Source organism: Asparagus officinalis, chromosome 8, assembly GCF_001876935.1.
Source record: "Asparagus officinalis chromosome 8, Aspof.V1, whole genome shotgun sequence".
Lineage (NCBI taxonomy): Eukaryota > Viridiplantae > Streptophyta > Magnoliopsida > Asparagales > Asparagaceae > Asparagus > Asparagus officinalis.
The window spans coordinates 78,221,734-78,243,154 of record NC_033801.1 but is presented as its reverse complement, the minus strand read 5'-3'; the positions used below and the strand labels follow the sequence as shown (position 1 = coordinate 78,243,154).

Sequence of the window (21,421 nt, the reverse complement as noted above, 5' to 3'; positions counted from 1 at the left end):
ACCAAGGTTAAAAGTTCCATTAACATACTTAATGATCCTTTTAACCGCAATTAAGTGAGATGCTTTTGGAGATGCTTGAAAACGTGCACATGCACACACACTAAACATGATATCGGGTCTACTAGCGGTGAGATAAAGAAGACTACCTATCATACCTCGGTATAGTTTTTGGTCCACATCTTCACCACTCTCATCCGCATCAAGCTTAACACTAGTACTCATGGGAGTAGGCGCATGCTTAGAATTCTCCAACTTGAATTTCTTCACCAATTCCTTCGCATACTTGCTTTGTGAAATGAAGATCCCATCCTTAGTTTGCTTGACTTGGAGCCCGAGAAAGAATGTAAGCTCTCCCATCATACTCATCTCAAAGTGATCCTGCATAACTTTAGAAAATTCCTTGCACAAGGATTCATTAGTAGCACCAAAAATAATGTCATCCACATATATTTGAACCAAAATGAAATCATTTTTCCTTTTTCTCACAAAAAGTGTGTTATCAATTGTTCCTTTTGAAAAACCATTTTCAATAAGAAAACTAGAGAGGCGAGCATACCAAGCCCTAGGAGCTTGTTTCAACCCATATAAAGCTTTTTGTACCCGGTAAACATGATTAGGAAAAGCATGATCTATAAAACCGGGGGGTTGCTCAACATACACTTCCTCTTCTATAAAACCATTTAAGAAAGCACTTTTGACATCCATTTGAAATAGTTTGAAATTTTTAAAACTAGCAAATGCCAAAAACATCCTAATAGATTCCAACCTTGCAACCGGTGCAAAGGTTTCATCATAGTCTATGCCCTCCTCTTGATTGTATCCTTGGGCAACCAAACGAGCTTTATTTCTAGTTACAATGCCATGTTCATCAAGTTTGTTTCTAAAAACCCATTTTGTACCAATAACACTAGCATTGTTAGGTCTAGGAACTAACTTCCAAACTTCATTTCTTTGAAAATTGTTTAATTCTTCATGCATAGCCAAAACCCAAAACTCATCATTTAAAGCATCATTAACCTTTTTAGGTTCTAGTTGAGATAGAAATGCAACATTACCACATTCACTCAAGGCTTTTGAGCGAGTTATAACTCCTTTTGAAGGGCTCCCAATGATTTGTTCCTTTGGATGATTTGATGTGAATTTCCAAGCTTTAGGTGGTTCAACTTGATCTTGAGCGTTTGTGCTATCCACATCCTTTTGAACTTCTATAGAGGGAGTGTCATTGATTTGCAACAAGTCCAATCCTCCCTCAATATCATCATCATCATCTTTCCTAGGCAACACAACTTGAGAGCCAACATTAGTCTCATCAAAAGTAACGTTTATAGACTCTTCAACAACGAGGCTTCGTTTATTGAAGACCCTATAAGCCTTACTTCGAGGTGCATAACCCAAGAAAATACCAACATCAATTTTGGAATCAAATTTATCATGGTGATCTTTTGTATTTAAAATAAAGCATTTGCAACCAAAGACACGAAAATAACCAATGAAAGGAGTTTTTCCATAATAAAGTTCATAAGGAGTTTTCTTAAGCTTTGGTCTAATCAAAACACGATTAAAAACATGGAAAGCCGTATTGACGGCTTCCGCCCAAAAATATTTTGGTAAATCAAATGAGTTTAACATAGTGCGTGCCATCTCTTGTATGGTACGATTTTTCCGTTCAACAACACCATTTTGTTGTGGTGTTCTAGGAGCGGAAAACATATGAGTTATACCATGATGAGCACAAAAATCATAGAAAAATTCATTTTGAAATTCACCACCATGATCACTTCTTATTTTAACAACTTTCAAATCCTTTTCATTTTCAATTCTTTTAACATGATTAGCAAATTCTTCAAAACAATCATTTTTCTTAGCAAGAAATATTGTCCATGTAAAACGAGAAAAATCATCAATAATCACAAAAACATAGTGTTTGCCTCCAAGAGAGGTAACACGCATAGGACCAAATAAATCAAGATGAAGTAATTGCAAGGGTTTAGAAGTCGATACCTCATGGATGGATTTGAAAGAAGACTTTGTTTGTTTACCTTTGGCACAATCCTCACAAATTGTATCTTTTATGAAGTGCAAGCTAGGTAGCCCTTTCACAAGATTCTTCTTAGACAATTTTGATATTAACTCCATATTTGCATGTCCAAGTCTCTTGTGCCAAATCCAAGGATTTTCATCAATTGCCGCAAGACACTTCACATCTTGATTCACTAACTCATTCATCTCAAAAATGTAAACATTAGACTTGCGATTTGCAATAAAAACAATTTTTCCATCCATACTAATGATGCATTTATCCGGTTTAAAAGAAATATCAAAACCTTTATCACTTAATTGGCTAATGCTAAGAAGATTATGATTCAAGCCATTTACTAAATAAACATCTTCAATAATGGGTGAGGGTTTCTTACCAATAGAACCGATACCAATGATTTTACCTTTCTCACCACCACCGAAGGAGACATTGCCTCCTTCAATCCTTGATAGGGTTGCAAATAACTCTTTGTTGCCCGTCATATGATGTGAGCAACCACTATCAAGGTACCACATCTCCTTACGTCGTTGCCGTGACGTTCCCTACAAAAGAAGAAGATGAAGGTGTAGTAGCTTTAGGTACCCATGTCTTGGGTCCTTGGTGGTTAGTAGTTTTGGTACCTTTGGGTACCCATATCAAACCATAAAAATCTTCATTGTCTTTAATTCTACAATGAGTAGAAATGTGTCCATGTCTCATACAATAGGTGCATACAAAATTTCTTTTGTATGTACGAATGTTAGAACCATGAAACCTATTTCTACCATGGTGATTGTAGTTGGCATAAGCATGAGTGGGTCTAGTCCTACAACCCTCAATTTCTAGTCTTTCAATCTTTGATCTTAATTGCTTGTTCTCAAAATCGAGATCTCCAAGCAATTCATCTTTTAGAGCAAGAGAGGTTGTTAGTTGTTCTAGCTTAATATCACAAGAGGCATGCAATTTTTTGAAAGAAGAGTATTCTTTAGACATTCTTTTAAATTCAAAGTTCAACTCTTCTAAAGCCATAGCTATGTCACATTGCATATAAAAAGATTCACTTTCGGCCTCGGATATTACCTCATGTTCATTTGCCATGAAACAAACATTTGGGTCATGAAGAGCAAGTTTGGCTCCTTCTTCATCACTATCCGAGTCACTTGGTTCGGATTCTTCCCATCCGGCATACATAGCCTTCTTCTTCTTGTACTTCATGTACTTTTCTTTGAGCTTGGGGCAATCCTTAGCGATGTGACCCGGTTCATTGCACTCAAAACATTTACCTACACGAGAGGAAAACTTGTTGTTAGATCGAGGGTTAAATTTTTTGTTCATTTTTATAAGTCTAGAGATTCTTCTAGAGAGATGAGCCACTTCTCTAGAAAAATCAACTTCACTCTCCGACGACGAAGATGAGTTGTCACTAGCTCCCTTGAGAGCTATGGTCTTCAACTTTGGTGACGGCTCCTCAACTTCTCGTGATGGCACTTCCTCCTTCTCCTTCCCCTTGAGCTTCTTCTCATGCACTTTGAGCTTTCCGATGAGACTATCAAGAGCTAAGATAGTGAGGTCATGAGCTTCCTCAATGGCCGTAGCCTTGGGCTCCCATGCCGGAGTCAATGAGCGAAGTATCTTGTAGTTCATCTCTTGAATGGATAATTGCTTATCTAGACCATGTAATTCATTGATGATATTAGTAAAACGGGAAAACATAGCATCAATGGATTCATTAGGAAGCATTTTAAATAGCTCATAATCATGCATGAGTCCACTAATCTTAGATTCCTTAACTTGGGGTGTTCCTTCATGTGTGACACATAATTTTTGCCAAATTTCGTATGCGGTTGCACACGTGGAAACCCTATTGTATTCATTGGGGGAAAGACCACAGATTAAGGCGTTCATGGCCTTAGCATTGAGATTGGCAAGGTGCCTTTCATCATCGGACATGTTCTCAACTTTGGACTTCTCTACATATTTCTTTTCTATAAGCCCTAGGATGTCAAGATCAATGCAACGAAGGTAAATTCTCATCCTAGCCTTCCAATAAGCAAAATTGGTCCCTGTGAAGAGAGGTGGTCTAGTGGTGGATTGTCCTTCCAACATATGCATATTCAAAGAGGCCTCCATTAGATCTTTTCTCTAAGGTTGTTAAACCAAAAACTGATATAGAGACCAAGCTCTGATACCAATTGTTGGACCCTAGAGGGGGGGTGATTAGGGTTATATATATATATATATATATATGAAAACCAACATAATGTGTGTGTATATTATATTGAGCTTAACGTACTTAACACACATAATATAACACCTAAACTAAAGTTACCCAAGCTTGATCTTGATCTTCATTGAGCTCAACTTGGTACACGTGCGGATGAAGCTTGAACTTGATCTTTAACTTTGAATTGCAAGGCTTCACCGACATTCCGCCAACCTCCTTTGGATATGATCGTTGAAGCTCTATTCCGTCCATCCTCCAACAACGTTGTTTGTCTATAATAAATAAGAAAACACAAATACTAGACAAACAACATTAGTGGTAAATTGTTTGTTAAACATCATCAAAACAAGAAGGCCAACATTTACAAGACCCTATGGCAAAGAGAAAAATTTACAAAAAGGATATATGAATTATAATTCACATGCATATAAACAAAAAGAGTTAAAGCTGGGAAGTGAACTCACACAAGAAACACAGTGAAAAACCAAAGAAAACAGAGTTTGAAAATTTTCCTCAGAAGACAGCGTCTCTCTGGTTTTTCAGCAGAAGTTAGGGCTACTAGAAGAAGAAGAAGTCTGGGTTTAAATAGAAGAGATTAAACATTTTAAAATCACAACTCAATCTTCCCAATTAAGAAAATAATCTCTTCTTCAGACTATTGCCACAGACTGTGCCAAACACAGTTAAGTGAAAGCACAGTAAACAAGGACGACCGGTGCGGTCGACCGATATAAAAATCAAGATTTCGGTCGACCGCACCGGTCGATCGATGACCTCTCTGGAGCCCAGTGACGAATGACCTCAAGTGGCCATCATCGGTCGACCGGTGCGGTCGACCGATATAAAAATCAAGATTTCGGTCGACCGCACCGGTCGATCGATGACCTCTCTGGAGCCCAGTGACGAATGACCTCAAGTGCGATCGACCGGTGCGGTCGACCGCATTCTGATATGCTCCAGAAAACTGTTTTGACTCAAACTAAAATATTTTGAAAATATTTATATGACCTCTGAAAATTATGAAACTTTGTAAAATATTTTTAATACTAAAAACAATCTGTTTGGAAAAAGAATTTTGCAGATAGGTCCTCATACTTGTGAAAAATAGTATTTTGTGAAAAACGCTTAAAAGCTTAAGTATGAAAATGTGTGTGTGAGTCCCAATAGCTTCAAGTGAATTCAATAACTCTTTGCCTACATTCTAATACTAGAGAGAGAATAAAAAAAACTAACTAATATCCTCACATAGAATATAATCTTTGAGTCTTGATATAACTTGATTTTGGATGAAGCTTTTATATGAATTTGTTGTTCTTGAAATAACGTTGCTTCATCACTATGCCTCCTCCTCCTTTGGATATCATCGTTGTAGCATATATTCCATCCAATCCTCCATAAATAGCACTAACAAGCTTGATAAATGAATTTACTACATTTGCACTCAAGAAGCCATTAGTACCATTAATGGTGGTTGTAAAACATCATCAAAACATAAGGGCTAACAATGACATGTCCGAGGAGCTTTGAAGACTGTAGTTCGAAAGGTCATTATGACTCTGACGCCACATTAGTTGTTGATGGCAACTGCACGACGAAGTGTGAGCGCTGATTGTACATTCATTGAATGCAACATGAATTTTGATGATGTTTGTGAGGTTGTTCCATTGTTCGAGATGCATTGTGTTGAGTCTGAGTGGAGGACGCCCTTCGTCCCAAGGTCAGACATCCAGCAGAGTCCAGGTCGAAAGCGCCTTTCCTCTTGGATTTGGATAGCGAGGCTGGTCAGCTGGCTTATCACCCATGTTGTGCTTGCAGATGCTTTGAGATTCAGCCAGTTAGTGGTTATGTGGCTACTCTTAGTAGGCTCAGTAATTTCAAGGGTATAACAGAACTAATATGAGAGCTAAACTTTGCAAAATACTCGCTCTAACTTGTTAAAAGCCCAAAGAGAAAGAAACTTTATTCTGCATAGCAACAACTATTGCTTTATTTCTAATATATGCCCTGAAACTTTAAACCTTAAATTTAAAAAAAAAAAAGAAAAGGAAATTTCAATTAATGATCAATTCACCGAAAAAGCTATTTTGGGCTTTCTTTCATTTGCGCTGTGGTCTTATGTCACCAATGGCCCAAACTTGAGGGCCGTAGTTGCAGCCCACGCAACTAGGGTTTTACTCAAAAAAGAAACCAAACCCTCTCCAACCTCCAACTCGAAAAAAATGTCGCTCCGCCGNCAAGCGGTCGCCTTTTTCGAGAACCTCCACAAGGATCTCGGGATTGAGAAGTCACTTGCAAATCTTAAGCTTCTGGTGACCGCACTCGCCGACCACAAGTTCGCTGGTCACGCAGAGAGGATCGTCAAGAAGTGCGCCGACGAGATCTTCCCCGATGAGGAGATCTGTAACGAGCTTATCAGGGGGTGGTGTAATGATCTGAAGCTCGATGATGCGAGGAGATTGGCCGGGGAGATTGTTAGGGGAGGGTTTGAGCTTGGGACTCCGGCGTACAATTCGATCTTGGATTGTATATGTAGACTTTGTAGGATGAAGGACCCAGTGAGAATGAAGCAGGAAGCAGAGAAGTTTCTGGCTGAGATGGAAGAGGACAGCATTTCGCGAAATGCAGAGACCTTCAAGGTTTTGATATACAACTTGTGCAAGATTAGGAAGACGGAGGATGCGTTGAGCTTGTTCAGGAGGATGGGAGAGTGGAACTGCTCGCCAGATGCGGAGACTTATTTGGTTCTGATTAGGAGCTTGTATCAGGCTGCTAGGGTCTCAGAGGGGGATGAGATGATTACTTGGATGAGGTCGGCGGGGTTTGGAAATGCACTGGATAGAAAGGCTTATTATGGGTTTATCAAGATCTTGTGTGGGATAGAGAGGGTGGATCACGCGATGAAGGTGTTTAGGTTGATGAAGGGGTATGGGCATGCACCCGGGATTAAGACCTATGACTTGTTGATTGGGAAGCTGGCGGAGCATAATCAGGTGGATAGGGCCAATGCCCTGTTTAAGGAGGCCAAAGCGAGGGGAGTGCCTGTGGTGCCAAAGGTTTATAGGCTGAACCCGAGAGTTGTCAAAAAGAAAGAGAAGAAGGTGAAGAAGAGGGAGACATTACCGGAAAAGATGAAGAAGAAGAGGAGAAGGCTGAAGAGGTTGCGACTGAGCTTTGTTAGGAAGCCGAAGTCAATGAGGAGATTGATATAGGCATATGTCGATGAGCTAATGGGTAATACATTAGCACCCACTTCTTTGTTGACTATTGCTTATGCTGATATATATGTTTTGTCTTCCATTTTTAAAAACATTCTGGATTTGTTTTTCTCTTCGGACAAGTAACTACTGTTTGCTTGAGAACTTGTGAAAGATTCCTTTTATGAGCATGCATTTGCATATCACATTGATCTGATGAATTAAATGTTCCATAGAGACACAATTTAGTTGGAGTATAGGTGTTTAGGTTTTCATTTATTACCTAGTTTGTAATGTTTCGAAAATAGTTTATGCACTTCGTAAGTTGTGGTACTAAATGAAACATAAGGAAGCAGGTGGAACTTCTTTTGGCAGGTCAACCTTCAATGGAAAGGACACACTGGAGTTCACATGGAGTCCATTAGAGTTCCTTCTCCCCTTATCAAGGAGTGCTGAGATGCTATACCTTTCTTAATCAGCTAAGCCACTGGCACACCCAGTATAACACTAGCTCATTTCAATAGTATCATGAGCAAATTTTCCATTTGGTAAATACTATCTAGGTGTTTCAGGAGTGTCTGCGCCATTGCAGATTAACAGGGTCCATTATTGCCCAAAGACAAGATTCCACCAAACTAGGAGTGTCTCCTTTATTGACTATGATCGAGCTTGAGTTGCTTTGAAGAGGGATGGCTGGAGATGCGCAATGTAGTTGGTAAGTGAGGAAAGGGATAGGAAGAAATATGTTTTAGCCTGTATGGCTGCAAATTGGGAAAGCAATTACTTGAGTATAGGTTGTGGATGCTTCAAGTCTCCTAAATTGGTCAACATGCTCAATTTTACTTTTCAGGAAGTAGGATATGAGGATATATTTTCTTTTGTTTTGAGTTTGTTTATAAAGTGAGGGAGGGAGAGTGTCCACCCCTTTGATATTCATTGGAGCAATAAGCTCAACACTTATACTTGGACAGAAAGAAAATTTGAATTGGCTTTGTTTGTGAAAGAGGAAGCTACAAGCAATGTAATAGCAAATCTCACATGGAGTTCGATCCTGGCTTAGGATGATAGCTAGTGGCAATATTACACATGCAAGTTAGATGAGAAGTGGCATTTCTAGTGGAAGACAAGTGACTAATGCTTAGGCCCCATTTGGTTGCATAATAACAAGGCTGAAATCTTGACAAAAGCCTGACTTTTGTCAGGCTTTTTCTTTTGCAACCAAACGGGGCCTTAGCGATTTGCCCTTGGAAGGGAAACAACACCTAGGAAATGCTTACTAATGTGATGTATATTGAGGGAAGGAGGAATTTTTCCTGAGAATGTTTCATATGATTAGTCAGTGAATGAGGAAATTGCTTACTAAGCTTGATGATCAAAATGTATTATTGTGAAGAACCTGGGATTTAAGATTTGATTCATGGCTTATACAAGTGGCATAAATTTATGGTTTGCATTGCACGAAAGTAAGGGAATTTTTTATGTTTTAGTGGGATGGTCGGTGTTTGAAATTTGTTGGAGATTATCCAAATTTCAGGAAAAATAAAAAAGTTAGAATCCTAGTTGTTGAAATATGTGTTTTGCGTTAATGAATGTTCAAAGTGACCCATTAGAAAACATGGAGGATTAATGAGCTTTGCTAAATGGAACAAAAGATTAGGATTATTGGTTGAAAAAGATGATTAGGATTATTTTTTAAACAAGTTGGATCCAAGATTTGACCTTTTGGGATCAAATTATGTTTAAATCTTATTAGACAAACCACCTCAGTGCATATATCTTCAGTTGAATCTTAGCCAAAATTTTCAACAACTGGCATCGACACCGTGGTCATTGTACCTTCAATTTGATTGCTGAGTAATAACCCCTAGTTTGTCTCTATTGAAAAAGGAACAAAATAGTTCACCATTCTATGTGCAAAGCCTTAAAGCTAGTTCTTCTTGTTTGCTCATGAAGGAATTTAGAAGATCATAAACAACCGTCTTCTTTGCAAGAATGAGAAAGAGATTGCATAGGCTTGACCTAGATTGAGTCACGATGAAGAATTTAGCCTTGGTTTAAAGGTTGTTGAAATAGTAGTTTTGCATTTACTCACATGATAGTAGATTAATAATGTAAACTAATGAATTTGGTTGAAAAAACAAAAAAAGCTTGAGATTAATAAGATTATTCTCAAATTGACTAGGAAGATGATTATGGGCATGTTTAAATAAAGTTAGACCGTAGGCTCAATGAGTGGTGTCTTCTTCGGAATCAAACTTAGTCTCATTCTAATAATCAATCCATCTTGGTGCAGATTGAATTGACCTAACCAAATCTCTCAACACAAGAAAGAAGCAACTATTATCCAAAGCAATAAGGGAAAAAAGAGAAGAATTTAGATGGGAAGAGAATAAAAAGAATAAATAGAGGGGAGAAGTGAATATTCATCCTATTTCATCAAATTTGGATGTGATATGGTTCCGAAGGATGAACTAGATATGGACGGTTCTAATAAGATTTCATTCTTGAACAAAAATCCATTCTCATCCTAGGTAAAGTCTATCTAGTCTATCTTGATGTGATAGGAATGAACAGAAACAAATAAGCTTTCGCTAATGTAATAAATATTCCAATTGTCATTCAAAATACATGTGTATTGATAAGACCATTCACTATTTCATGAAGCTCGACCCCCCCAGATGAACCATATAGCCAAGAGAAATCGTGAACTAGAACAGAAGAACTTGTCGTCTTTTTCATAGATAGACGAATTGGTTCGATAATAAATATTCCCTTTTTTATTAATTCTGTAAGAGTTAGGTCTTTCTGAATCAAATCGTTAGCACCACATAAAAACATTCCTCCTAGAGTAGCTATTAATACGAATAACAAAAACTCTGTTATAGCCATTTCTGTACATTCAATCCACTCTACGGATAGAGGAATACATAGAGTTGAACATAGTATAACTAAATTAACTAATTTTTTTTTCTAATGTAGAGGTAATCAAGAAAGCTACATAAGTAAATATATAACCTATCGAAAAATGTGCTAATCCAACCAATCTTGCTTGCACAATGGAAAGAGCCACTGACTTATCTCTCCATCGAGTTTAGATGAGAAGAGAATAAAAAGAATAAATAGAGGGGAGAAGTGAATATTCGCAATGTAGACTTTTAATCCAGTTCACCTATGCAACTTCTAGGTTCCAATTTAGTCAACAAGCGCCCTAGTAAAAGAACAGACACAAGTCAAATAAACACACCGTACTAACCAACTGATGTAAAAGGATAAGCTAACCTGTAAATCAAAAACCTGAAGCAACCTTGAATGTTCATGAATCATGATGTTTCCCCTTGTCAGTCTTGGAAACCCTTTTTGAAAGATTCTGTGTTGGTCGCAAATTTTGACTTTCAATCTTATCTCCTGATCTCTTTCCTAATAAAATTTCAGAAGTATGGAAGTAAATTTAACCTCACATCTTAGTCAATCCTTTTTATCTGTCGTACTGTCATTAGAACCTTCAGTTTTCTAGCTTCAGTTATCAAATAACTGATACACTTGCCATCTCCTCTGATCTGATATTTCTCTAAGATTAGTGTTTCTCCCTTCATGTTCGACATTATTGTGTCATAGACATAAAATTCACGCCAACCTATCTCGAACTTGGTCATTGAATTCTACAATGCTGCAATGTATTAGGGGAGAGATTTTAGAAACTAGGCTGAAGTGTTGGTAGCAACTCACAGAATTTTAGGTTGTGTACTCTTGTGTGATGGTTATCTTGGAAGATGCCAAAGACAAAACAGAACCTGTTTTCTTTGATAAGGCTGAGAGGGTAGGGATGATTGTGCTCAAGGCCTGATCATTCAGAGCAAATATATATCGATCATTTAAGCTTTTACACATCCAACTGTAGTTAGCTTAATTTATTGACAACTGCATGGGCACAAATTGGGCAAAACATTGTATTTGTTTCCTTTTTAATGGTCAGACTTCTACAAGGTGATGGTCCTTAGACTCCTATCTGGAATAATTGGAAAGAGTCGAAAGACTCAGGAGTCCCTCTTGCTTGGTCAATTGTTGAAAATAAGGGACAGGGTTATGGGATATTTTTGTGATCCGATAATTTGATAAATTTCTTTAGGTTGCGTTTGGATTCGAGGATTTGATTTCAAATTCCAGAATTGAATTCTGAAATTTGAAATCCAGAATTCCAAATACAATTCTTTCGTTTGGGAAACATCCAAATTTGAATTCCAGAATTCAATTTGAAATTCATATTTGGCAAACTTTAGAATTTCAATTTTAAAAATTTCAATTAAGTTGTTTGTCATCTAGTAGAATTCTAATTTCTAAACTAAAATTGTAGCTCGAAGATAATTTGGAAATAAGATACTCAAATTACATAAGGTTTGCATCGAAATTGGTGGAAATAAATGCCTCAAATAGTATAGCACATATCCAACCAACAAGACATATAGATTAAATACTTTAAAACCTCGAATGTAGTGATGTCAATAGTTCACCTAATAATCACCATAAAAATAACCGAAATCATTCATCAATAAAACTTTGTAAACTTGTCCACCACTAACCAAAACAATAGATAAAGTAGAAACTTTAAATATTACATATAACAATTCAACAAACTAGAGATCCAAAATATGTTCGAGCTACAATTTTAGTTAATATTTCCCCATTATACAATATCATTCTTAAATTGCTCTCGCTCTAGTTTCTTTAAAACTTTTACATCTAATTCAAATAAGAGTTTTTTTTTCTAATGTTTATACACTTTTGCTTTGTATTTCTTAATTCTTATTGTAGCTTTCTCTCCCCAGTTCAAGAGGTCCCGCTTTGCGAGGTCTTAAATCATCTGAAATAATAAGAAGACCAAATGAGCTCCATTTTAAAGTGTGATACTATAAAGGAATCTCAAGAAAACAAAAGAAAAATAACTATGAAAATAATCTATTAGCATATAAACCCTCAAGACTTAAAAATGAAAATTACAGATAGAATATGGGACTATTGCTGCATATACCCCTCATTCTGGATACTCGCAGATTTCATGTCGCCACCCCTGTACGATCCCATTGTTTTATGTTTTTTCATCATATACCCTACTGTTATTTTAAATTTAATGAGGAGCAACTCAAGGTTTTAAATATCGGATGTCGGGTTCATGTCGGATGGCTGAAATCCATGTCGGATAGCGGAAATCAGGGATATATCGGGGGACATTGACTAAATATCGGATTGCCATATTGGGTAGTGCGCATATGTATAATATCATGTCTTAAATGTAATCTAAGCATTCATAAATTCAATATAAGCATACTTTATAAATTCTATGGACTAAACATATAAAAAAGTAAATAATATATGGATTTAGGTTCATAAATTCTTTCTATCAGGCTCATAAGAAACCCTTAAACATGAGAACGGGTCAAACGAGTTTGAGTATTTATCACTAAACCTAAACCCGATAACAAAAAATAGATCTTAAAAAAATACCATATCGGTCGATTTTTCAAAGCTAAAAAATAGATCGATATGCCTGATATGACCTTGATATTTCCGATTTGACCCTGAAAACCGATATACGAGTTGAAAACGTCCATGTCGTGTCGGGCAAGCCCTCAAACCGATATGTAGGCCGACATGTCGGACATGTCGGGCGACATTTAAAACATTGGAGCAACTTAATGATAAAATTACACGATGAAAACATGCTTTACCTGACGTCTGCAGTTTATAACTAAGTTATAAAATTATCCTCAAGGTATTCATCTTAATGCAACGTCTCAGCAAGTAATTACATATAAACATTGATAAATTGAAGTTATATATGCACTAAGATGTAAAAATTGATAGTAGTCTGCCTTCAAATTTCACAACCTAAGTTAGCATGATCTGCTCCATTAATATTGTTTTATTCATTTTTTTTAAATAATGGAGGGATACGTATGCGATTCACACAAAGATATAAGTACATGAACGGAAATGTGCAAAAAGGAAGTTGGAAATGGATTACATAAATAAAAACAACAAAGCTATAGACATTCTATATATGGAAGCATTTAAGGCTTTTCACAATGTATTTTACAATTTAAAATAGACACGAATGTTAAAAAGTGCAAGTGTATTCCTTGCTTTCCTTAAAAAAATGCTTTTAAACAACTGAAAGGTTTGATATACACTAAGAGACAAACGAGAATATAGGAAACTGCTGCAAGTGAACTACATAGATGCACACATAAGAAGATGCAAAATAGATGCAAAAGTTAATGAGTTATTTTTTATCTTAGTCTGAGTTTTCAAGACATAGCATAATCCAATCTAACTTTTGATTGTCTGGAAGTAACTTCAACATTCGAAATCATGTGCAGAACCATCAATGAATCTCTTAACCACCCTTAAAAATTAATGTGGAGGAATACCCCTCACTTTAGATACATCGGCATAAATCTCCTCGCAATCAGCTTTTCGTGGGTTCGTACTCACTAGATACTCCTTTAGTATCTCACCAACATCACTTACTGCATTTGCTAAAGGGTCTCCCTTGAGCTTCTTATTGGATTTAGAAGTTGAAGATTTTGAAACCTCTCTGCTAGAGCTCTCCCCTTCATTCGCACCGTCCATATTCATAGCTATAATAGAATCATCAATTTGCTCTGCACCCTCGCTAGTTGCTCTATCGGTGCCCACTAACACATATATCATCCCAGTTCTCAATAGCTTTGTTTTGATATGCCTTGGCATCTGAATTTACCTATGCAAGCATAAGAACATACAAGAACATAGTGAGACAATCTAGTATCACAACACCATATATTTCGGAGGAGACATGAGAGAGAGAGCATATAATAAGTTGAGTACATATATTTTGGAGTAGACATGAGAGAGAGAGAGCGCATATTAATACAACTTATATGTTTCTGAATAGAAATGTCTGCAGGTAAAGGAAAATACCAGCTACAAGGGTCGGCATCACTTTCCTATATATTTGTCATGTCATACGACTTCATACAAAGTTTGCGTCCAACTATAAGGACTGCTCTTATGATTCTCATAGAAAAAGGCAGTTTGCATAACCTTGCGCAAAGTAATAATTAGCAAACCATGTTTCAAATTTGTATATAAATTCCTACATTGTTAAGCTGTTTCGGGGACTTTAGTCAGGCCTCTAAGCCTTCCTCATTTTCATCTCTTTAGGATCCACTCAATCCTCAAGGTTATGCAAGTTAGAAGAATACATGTTCTTGTTTGTTGCAGTTTGTGTGGTAATACACTCAATCCTCAAGGTTATGCAAGTTAGAAGAATACATGTTCTTGTTTGTTGCAGTTTGTGTGGTAATAGTTTCAATAGCTCTTTTATGTTTTGTTAGAAGAATACATGTTCTTGTTTGTTGCAGTTTGTGTGGTAATAGTTTCAATAGCTCTTTTATGTTTTGGATATTAAGTGGCTCTTTAGGACTCACTCAATGACCTATCTGCACCTTAATCAAATTCTTGAGTGTTTTTTTGAAACAGAAATTCAACTGTAACTTTCCAACACAGTTCCACTCATACAACGGAACAGGAAAATTGGAAATGAATTGTTTATATAACATAAAACCTTAAAATTTTCATATAAATTCCTACAGCAAACATGGCCAACCTGAAACCACAGAAGTCCTGATTGTTTGTTCACTGGATATATAAAAATTGTGTTGAAATTACAGGTCCCTACATTGTTCTTAAAAAGAAAATTTTATTAAAATCACTCATTCATTGTCTTTCACACAAAAACCTCATGGACATAGTAAATTTAGGTCACAGGTTACCAGGTGAGTTTGTTCTTAAAAAGAAAATTTAGGTGAGTTTGTTATCTGTTTTCAACATGGAATAATGTCCAAGTTTTGTTCATAGATCACAGGTTACCCAGGTGACAGCATCAAATTTCCTACCCACGCCGAAGATTTGGAAAAAATCAAACAAATACATACTAAGACAGATTTATGAACATGTGTTGTAGATATTCAACATACCTCTCAATACTTGGTCCAATTTACCAAGTCCTCCATGGTAATTACCACCATTTTCTTGTCATCGTCTCATCTGAACTTGGTTTTTGTCCGTATTTCAGTGATGATGGCATAGTGTTCTTTCAAACTTTTACCTTATTCCGTACATGATCTACCGTGATAGACAAACCCAATTTGGATTTTTAACTCATCAACAGCAGCTTGATAAGCTTGAGGCTTCAAACCCCCCTCACCTTTATTGTCTTGGTCTAGTTGATTGTAAAACACAGTCGTCAATATCATGTCCATTTGTGGATTCCAAGTAAGATAGCTCATTTTCCTACCTCCTTGTGTAGGAGGCAATATCTCTTTACATTTTCTAATCATTACCTTAAAAAGAAGGAAATCATATTAATAGAAAAACTCTAAAATCAGAGAAACTTCATTAAACAGACCAAAAAGAAGATATTATAACAAATAAATAGCACACGAGCAAATTTTGCAACATTGAACACACACACGGATGATGCATACTTTCATCAAAGAAACAAGATATAAAGAAAAACTTGAATTTCATAGATAACAATTTCATAATATTAAATCATTATGATGCATGAGCTCTCCGAGCTTGATATTCATTGAAGATCTCCAAAGAAATATCATCTTTGAACAAACTCCATTCATCCGTTGCTCGAGCACTTGTAATGTAATCAACATCAACCTCGTTATCGCTATCAAATGTGTCTGTATTTTCAAGCTCCTCATCCACCTCATGCAACAAATCATTCTCTTCCATATTTTCATCTCTTACGAAATTGTGAAGAATAAAACAAGCATTTATAATCCTAACTTGAGTCTTTTTGTCAAAGAAGCTTGCTGTTCTAAGAATGGCCCATCGTTTCTTCAACACTCCTAATGCTCTTTCAATAGTATTCGGAGCAGATGAATGTCGCAGATTGAAGAGCTCCTTATAATTTGTTGGAGTATTTCCTCGCCACAAATTCAAATGGTACCGAGTGCTTCTGTATGGAGCTAAGAAACCCCGACTATTGGTGAACCCCAAATCCACAAGATAATACTTATCTACAACATAAATATAAACATTTTAGCTTAAACATGAAAAAACTAGTTAAAAAAAAAAGAAAAGTCTATAAACACCAAGCTAATGTCTTACTTGTTGGTACTTTTAAACCATTAGGCCTCTGCAAAGCATCACGAAGGATGCGAGGATCAGATGCGGATCCTTCCCAGGTAAAACATAAGTAAATTGGAGATTAGCACACGACAAGGACATTTGTGCTGATATCACCCTTTCTATCTCGATATCTAGGTCGATCCTCAAGAGGGACTGTCATTTGAATGTGTGTCCCATCAAGTGCTCTAAGTACACCCTAACAATCAACCCCATAACATCATATAGATTACATATTTGCACGAACGAATCTATATATCCAAAAAACAAATTATTATTACCTCAAACCATTTTCATTTGTTATCTCCCGCATAACTAGTTGTGGATTCTGCTTGTTTGACATAATACTTCCCAATATTCATAACCGCTCGGAGCACCGTATAAAATTATCTGCTTATAGTTTCACTGGAACGAAAAAATATTGCTCCAACAGTTCGATTTTTCAAGTTATGAGAAATAACATGTATGAAAAATACCACAGCTTCTCTCACCGTGACATTCGTAGAAGTCACCAATCCCCCTTTAGATCGTAAAATGACACACAACTTCTCAAAACAACGCCTATTAAAATATAGTTGCTCTCGACATATTGTATCATTCATTAATGTGTCCATCCAGAGGGCTCTTTTATGAGCACGTACATCTTCACTCCATGTTATCTCCTTGATGCTAGACTTTCTTCTATGACGATATGCTCCAACTACCATTATTATGAAAGTCACAATTATGATAACTAGCTTTTTTCCCCATCATCTTCTCCTACTTCTTCCCTTGCACGTTTCCTTTGACCATGTAAACTTTGTTGGTCTGATATTTTCTCCTAAACTGTTTCATCATCAAAATTTAATGTGTAAAACTATACTTATCTAAGAGATAGAATCAGACCATGTAACATGGAGTAAATGTAAAGGAAAAGAATAACAAATTTAGAATTACTAAATGTAATTATCAAACACTAAAGATAATAATATGAAACAAAAAGTAAGGATTCTATAACTCAAATTCAAACACATATGCAAACATATATTGACTATCTCGCAAAAAAGTAAATTAGGTGCAAAGACGGAGATTTAATTTATGTAAAACTCATATAAGGATTCCTTCTTAGACTTGTATCATCAAATCCAAGTACTCATATGAAAACATCAAAAATCAAACAATAATCTTAATAAAGCTAACATCGAATAATCATATTTAGTTCCAACTACACTCAAAATATAAGACTTTCCCTGTCGTTACATGTTACATTCAGAGGCACATGTATTTAGTTCCAACTACACTCAAAATATAAGACTTTCCCTGTCGTTACATGTTACATTCAGAGGCACATGCATAGTATATACTTCACTCACACAAGTGAAGACTTTCCCTGTCGTTACATGTTACATTCAGAGGCACATGCATAGTATATACTTCACTCACACAAGTGCAAAAGCTAAAAAAAATGGAGAAACTAATTACAAATATAATACATAGTAGAGTAAGAGCAAATAACTAGACATGTTGAAGTACAAACAATACTGAGAATGAATGATTTGGTACAAATGATTTGGTACAAAAGAACTTCGAGTCTGCATTCAGATGTATAATCCTAAAATATCAAAGAATATAACCAATCCTAAAGTTTTAGCACTCGATGACACTTTTGTTTAGTGCAGCCGATTAATATGCAATTTTGAATAAAGGTATAGTGCATAAGATCGCATCAGAAAGGTTTACCATGCATAAGTATTAAGAAGAACAGATGCAGTTTATATAATGCAAAGTGCCACAAAAGTTAATGTAATTTTACGTATGTTCCCCATGTTTCTCCTAAAGGTGATAAATATTGCTTCAAATGAGTATTCTGCATCCCCAGAAAATTCAAACCAAACCGAAAATTAACCCAAAAAAATGAAATCCATTACTAGATCCAAGAAAAAGAAATTAACCAACGTTGGCATATAGAAGAAGAGAAAGAGAGGTCAAAGCTTGAATCCCAAAATCTCAATTTAAGCTTGAATCCCAAAATCTCAATTTCTATCTAGGGTTAGGGTTTCGGTAGAAGTAGAGAGGACTGGGATCGAGAAGTTCTCACCGTTTTCGATGATCGCCGTCGTCACCGGAGGTGAAATTAAGGCTTGCAGGTGAAACTGGATATCCTCCTCCTCATCGTTGTCGTCGTCAGCACCGCCGGTGTTGAAACTGGATCTCCTCGTTGTCGTCGTCGTCGCCATCGCCGGTTAAGAGCGGAAGTGGGGAGGGAGAAGGATCGCGAAAGCGGAAGTGGGGAGGAAGAGAGATCGCTTCCGCGGGGAGGGAGAGAGATCGCGAGAGCGGGAGCGGAGAGAGATGGAATTGCAAATGCCAGCCCATATGTTGGAATTTAGAATTATGGGCTTTGTATAGATTTCAAATGTTAATGGATTTGGATCAATATCCAGTATTCAAATTCTTTTGTATCCAAACAATAGAATTGGGCCAAATGCAGTATTTGAAATGAAATACTGGTTACCAAACAGACCCTTAATGACTTTGTGGCCATTTGAGACCTTTGACTGTTTAGCCGAGCTAATAAATATTTACTGATCTTGATAGTCTCTATTTGTGTCCATTGAATTGATTACCTATTTGTCAGTGGTTACTGCTCCTAGTTTTTATATATGAAAGGTATGAATTCCATTCTAAACACTTCGTTGATTCATCTTTACCTTTAACAAGGCATATGAAACTAACGCAAGTTATTGCGTACCTCTCTTTTTGTCAACACGCTCTGGCAACCCTATGTTACTTAACCTTTGGGACTGAAGCGCTTTTCTGTGAAGAGTCCAGTCATAAGAGTTTATACATTGGTTTTGTTTCATCTTCAAGTAAATTACCACTCGCTTTCTTATTTTTCCAGATGTCCTTTACCTGCAATTATCTTCCTTAACTTCATGTTGTTGGGTTCGTATGTGCTGCACATATCATCTAAAGATATGATTGTAAGATACCGATATTTATAATTTTCTAGATATGGGTAGCAGTGCTGACATATGGATATATGTTTCTGGGACTTGATTTATGGTCAACAGGTCTGTGGACTAGCTGGAGTATATAATTCCCACAGCTGAGCCCCATTGCATCCTGTATCCATTTGAGACCCATTACTTCTGTGATCTTATGGTAACTTAACTATGCTTAAGTTGCCTCAAATTTCTGGATTCTGTGCGAAAGAAGAACTCATCGTCTTAAGCGATACAGATTGATTGCCTCAGAAGCTTTTGGTGTTTTCATGCAAGTTAATAAGCGAGAGGGCGATGCTCCAAGTTTTTCAGGACTTCTTAGTGGAGCTTAATCTGTCATTGAGCCTTCGGTGATTTTTGTACGGGAGGAATTATTTTTTGGCATGAATAGCACGCTCCTTTGATATAAAGTAAAGATGTTTTCATACAACTTGTTGATCTATTTGGTAAAATATCGTTGGTGTATGTTGGCTTATGGCAACGTCCACGGACCACAAGTATTCTATTCGCTTCTGATAAATTATGCATGAAATCTGTATGGGATTGTCATAGCGAACTTCATTTTAGCAACAGAAGTCGATAATCGATTTTTAAGCAGCCACTGGAGTTAAACAAAATGAATCTCACTCCGCTCCTTTTCCCTTGGTAAAGCTAGAACTAGCGACAGCTTACCTAATATCAACTTGCACATCTTCGTGTGATTTTGCTTGTATATCGTTTATTGACCCATGACATAGGAATTTATATAAGGCTAGCAGTTCCAATATTCCCTTGCAACGCTAATGTCTATATATTTCCTGTCACCATGTAAGCTGTCATTTTACCGGGGTCAACGGTGATTACATGTGCATGTTGATAGTCTAATTTTCGGATTCGGATCATCTTCGTTACTAAAAAGTAGTGGAGAGAATATTGCTTCTCTCGTACCAGTTGATTGGTCTACGGTTATCATTCCGATATATAGCGAGCGTCTACGGTTATCATTCCGATATATAGCGACGAGAGACATTGATCATCTCTTTTACCGTTGAAACTGTGTGTATAGCCTCTCTATTCAACTTCAACGTCCACAAGGTAAATTCTATTTTTGACGTGCATATACCAACCAACGATTTTGGACGGAATTTGGAACCCAAAACCTTCACCGTGCCATCACATGTGCGTGTGGATGACCACAAAATCCCATCCAGTTCAGAAAGCAGGACGGTCATCCTTATCAAAACAGTTCTATTTGAACTACAAACAAATAGTGCCCCTCGTCGCAACGATTCGCAGAGAAATGTACTGAAACCGATCGTAGTTGCAGTTTTACCAATAATATGCTTATTGTTACATTAGTTTGTTTCATTGTCACTGTAACTTCCTGCGACTAACTGCAGTCGCAAAAGTTCTTTGCGATTTGTAAATTTATATTTTTTGAGAAAAACATGGGGCTTTCAAAGTGAAAAGCCCCCTTTGAAGAGTATCATTCCTATCAGAATTGCCCGCATACGAAAAGGCAATTCTGATCTTCCANTGGGTTGATAACTTGTTCCCATCATTAATGGATCAGAACCACCCGCCTCATGCGTGTGGTTCTGATAAGATGTGCAGTTCCCTTTGAAAGCCCCAACATCCCACATTAGCCAAAATCTCACCCACAAACTCCTACGCCTCGTTTGGTACGTGGGAATGAAGTCAAGTGAGAATAGAATGGAAAAAGGAATGGAATGGAATGGTCATTCCCATTCTCTTGTTTGGGTGCGTTTGTAGAATGAAGCTAGAATAAAAATCTAATTCTCATTCTCATGTTTGGTATCACTAGTTCACAAGTGAGAAT

General features: G+C 36.8%; 2 protein-coding genes across 2 annotated transcripts; one reads left to right on the top strand and one right to left on the bottom strand.

The window, feature by feature from the left end:
• LOC109819896 (pentatricopeptide repeat-containing protein PNM1, mitochondrial) lies at window positions 6,446-20,077 on the top strand. The gene is made up of 2 exons (XM_020385864.1): window positions 6,446-7,472; window positions 19,672-20,077. Exon 1 carries the CDS (start codon window positions 6,461-6,463, stop codon window positions 7,448-7,450), a length of 990 nt encoding a protein of 329 aa, XP_020241453.1. The 5' UTR covers window positions 6,446-6,460; the 3' UTR covers window positions 7,451-7,472; window positions 19,672-20,077.
• On the bottom strand, window positions 16,031-18,834 carry LOC109821407 (protein ALP1-like). Its single transcript, XM_020387596.1, has 3 exons — window positions 18,696-18,834; window positions 16,601-16,669; window positions 16,031-16,509 (listed from the first exon to the last, which is right to left on the bottom strand). Exons 1-3 carry the CDS (start codon window positions 18,832-18,834, stop codon window positions 16,031-16,033), a joined length of 687 nt encoding a protein of 228 aa, XP_020243185.1.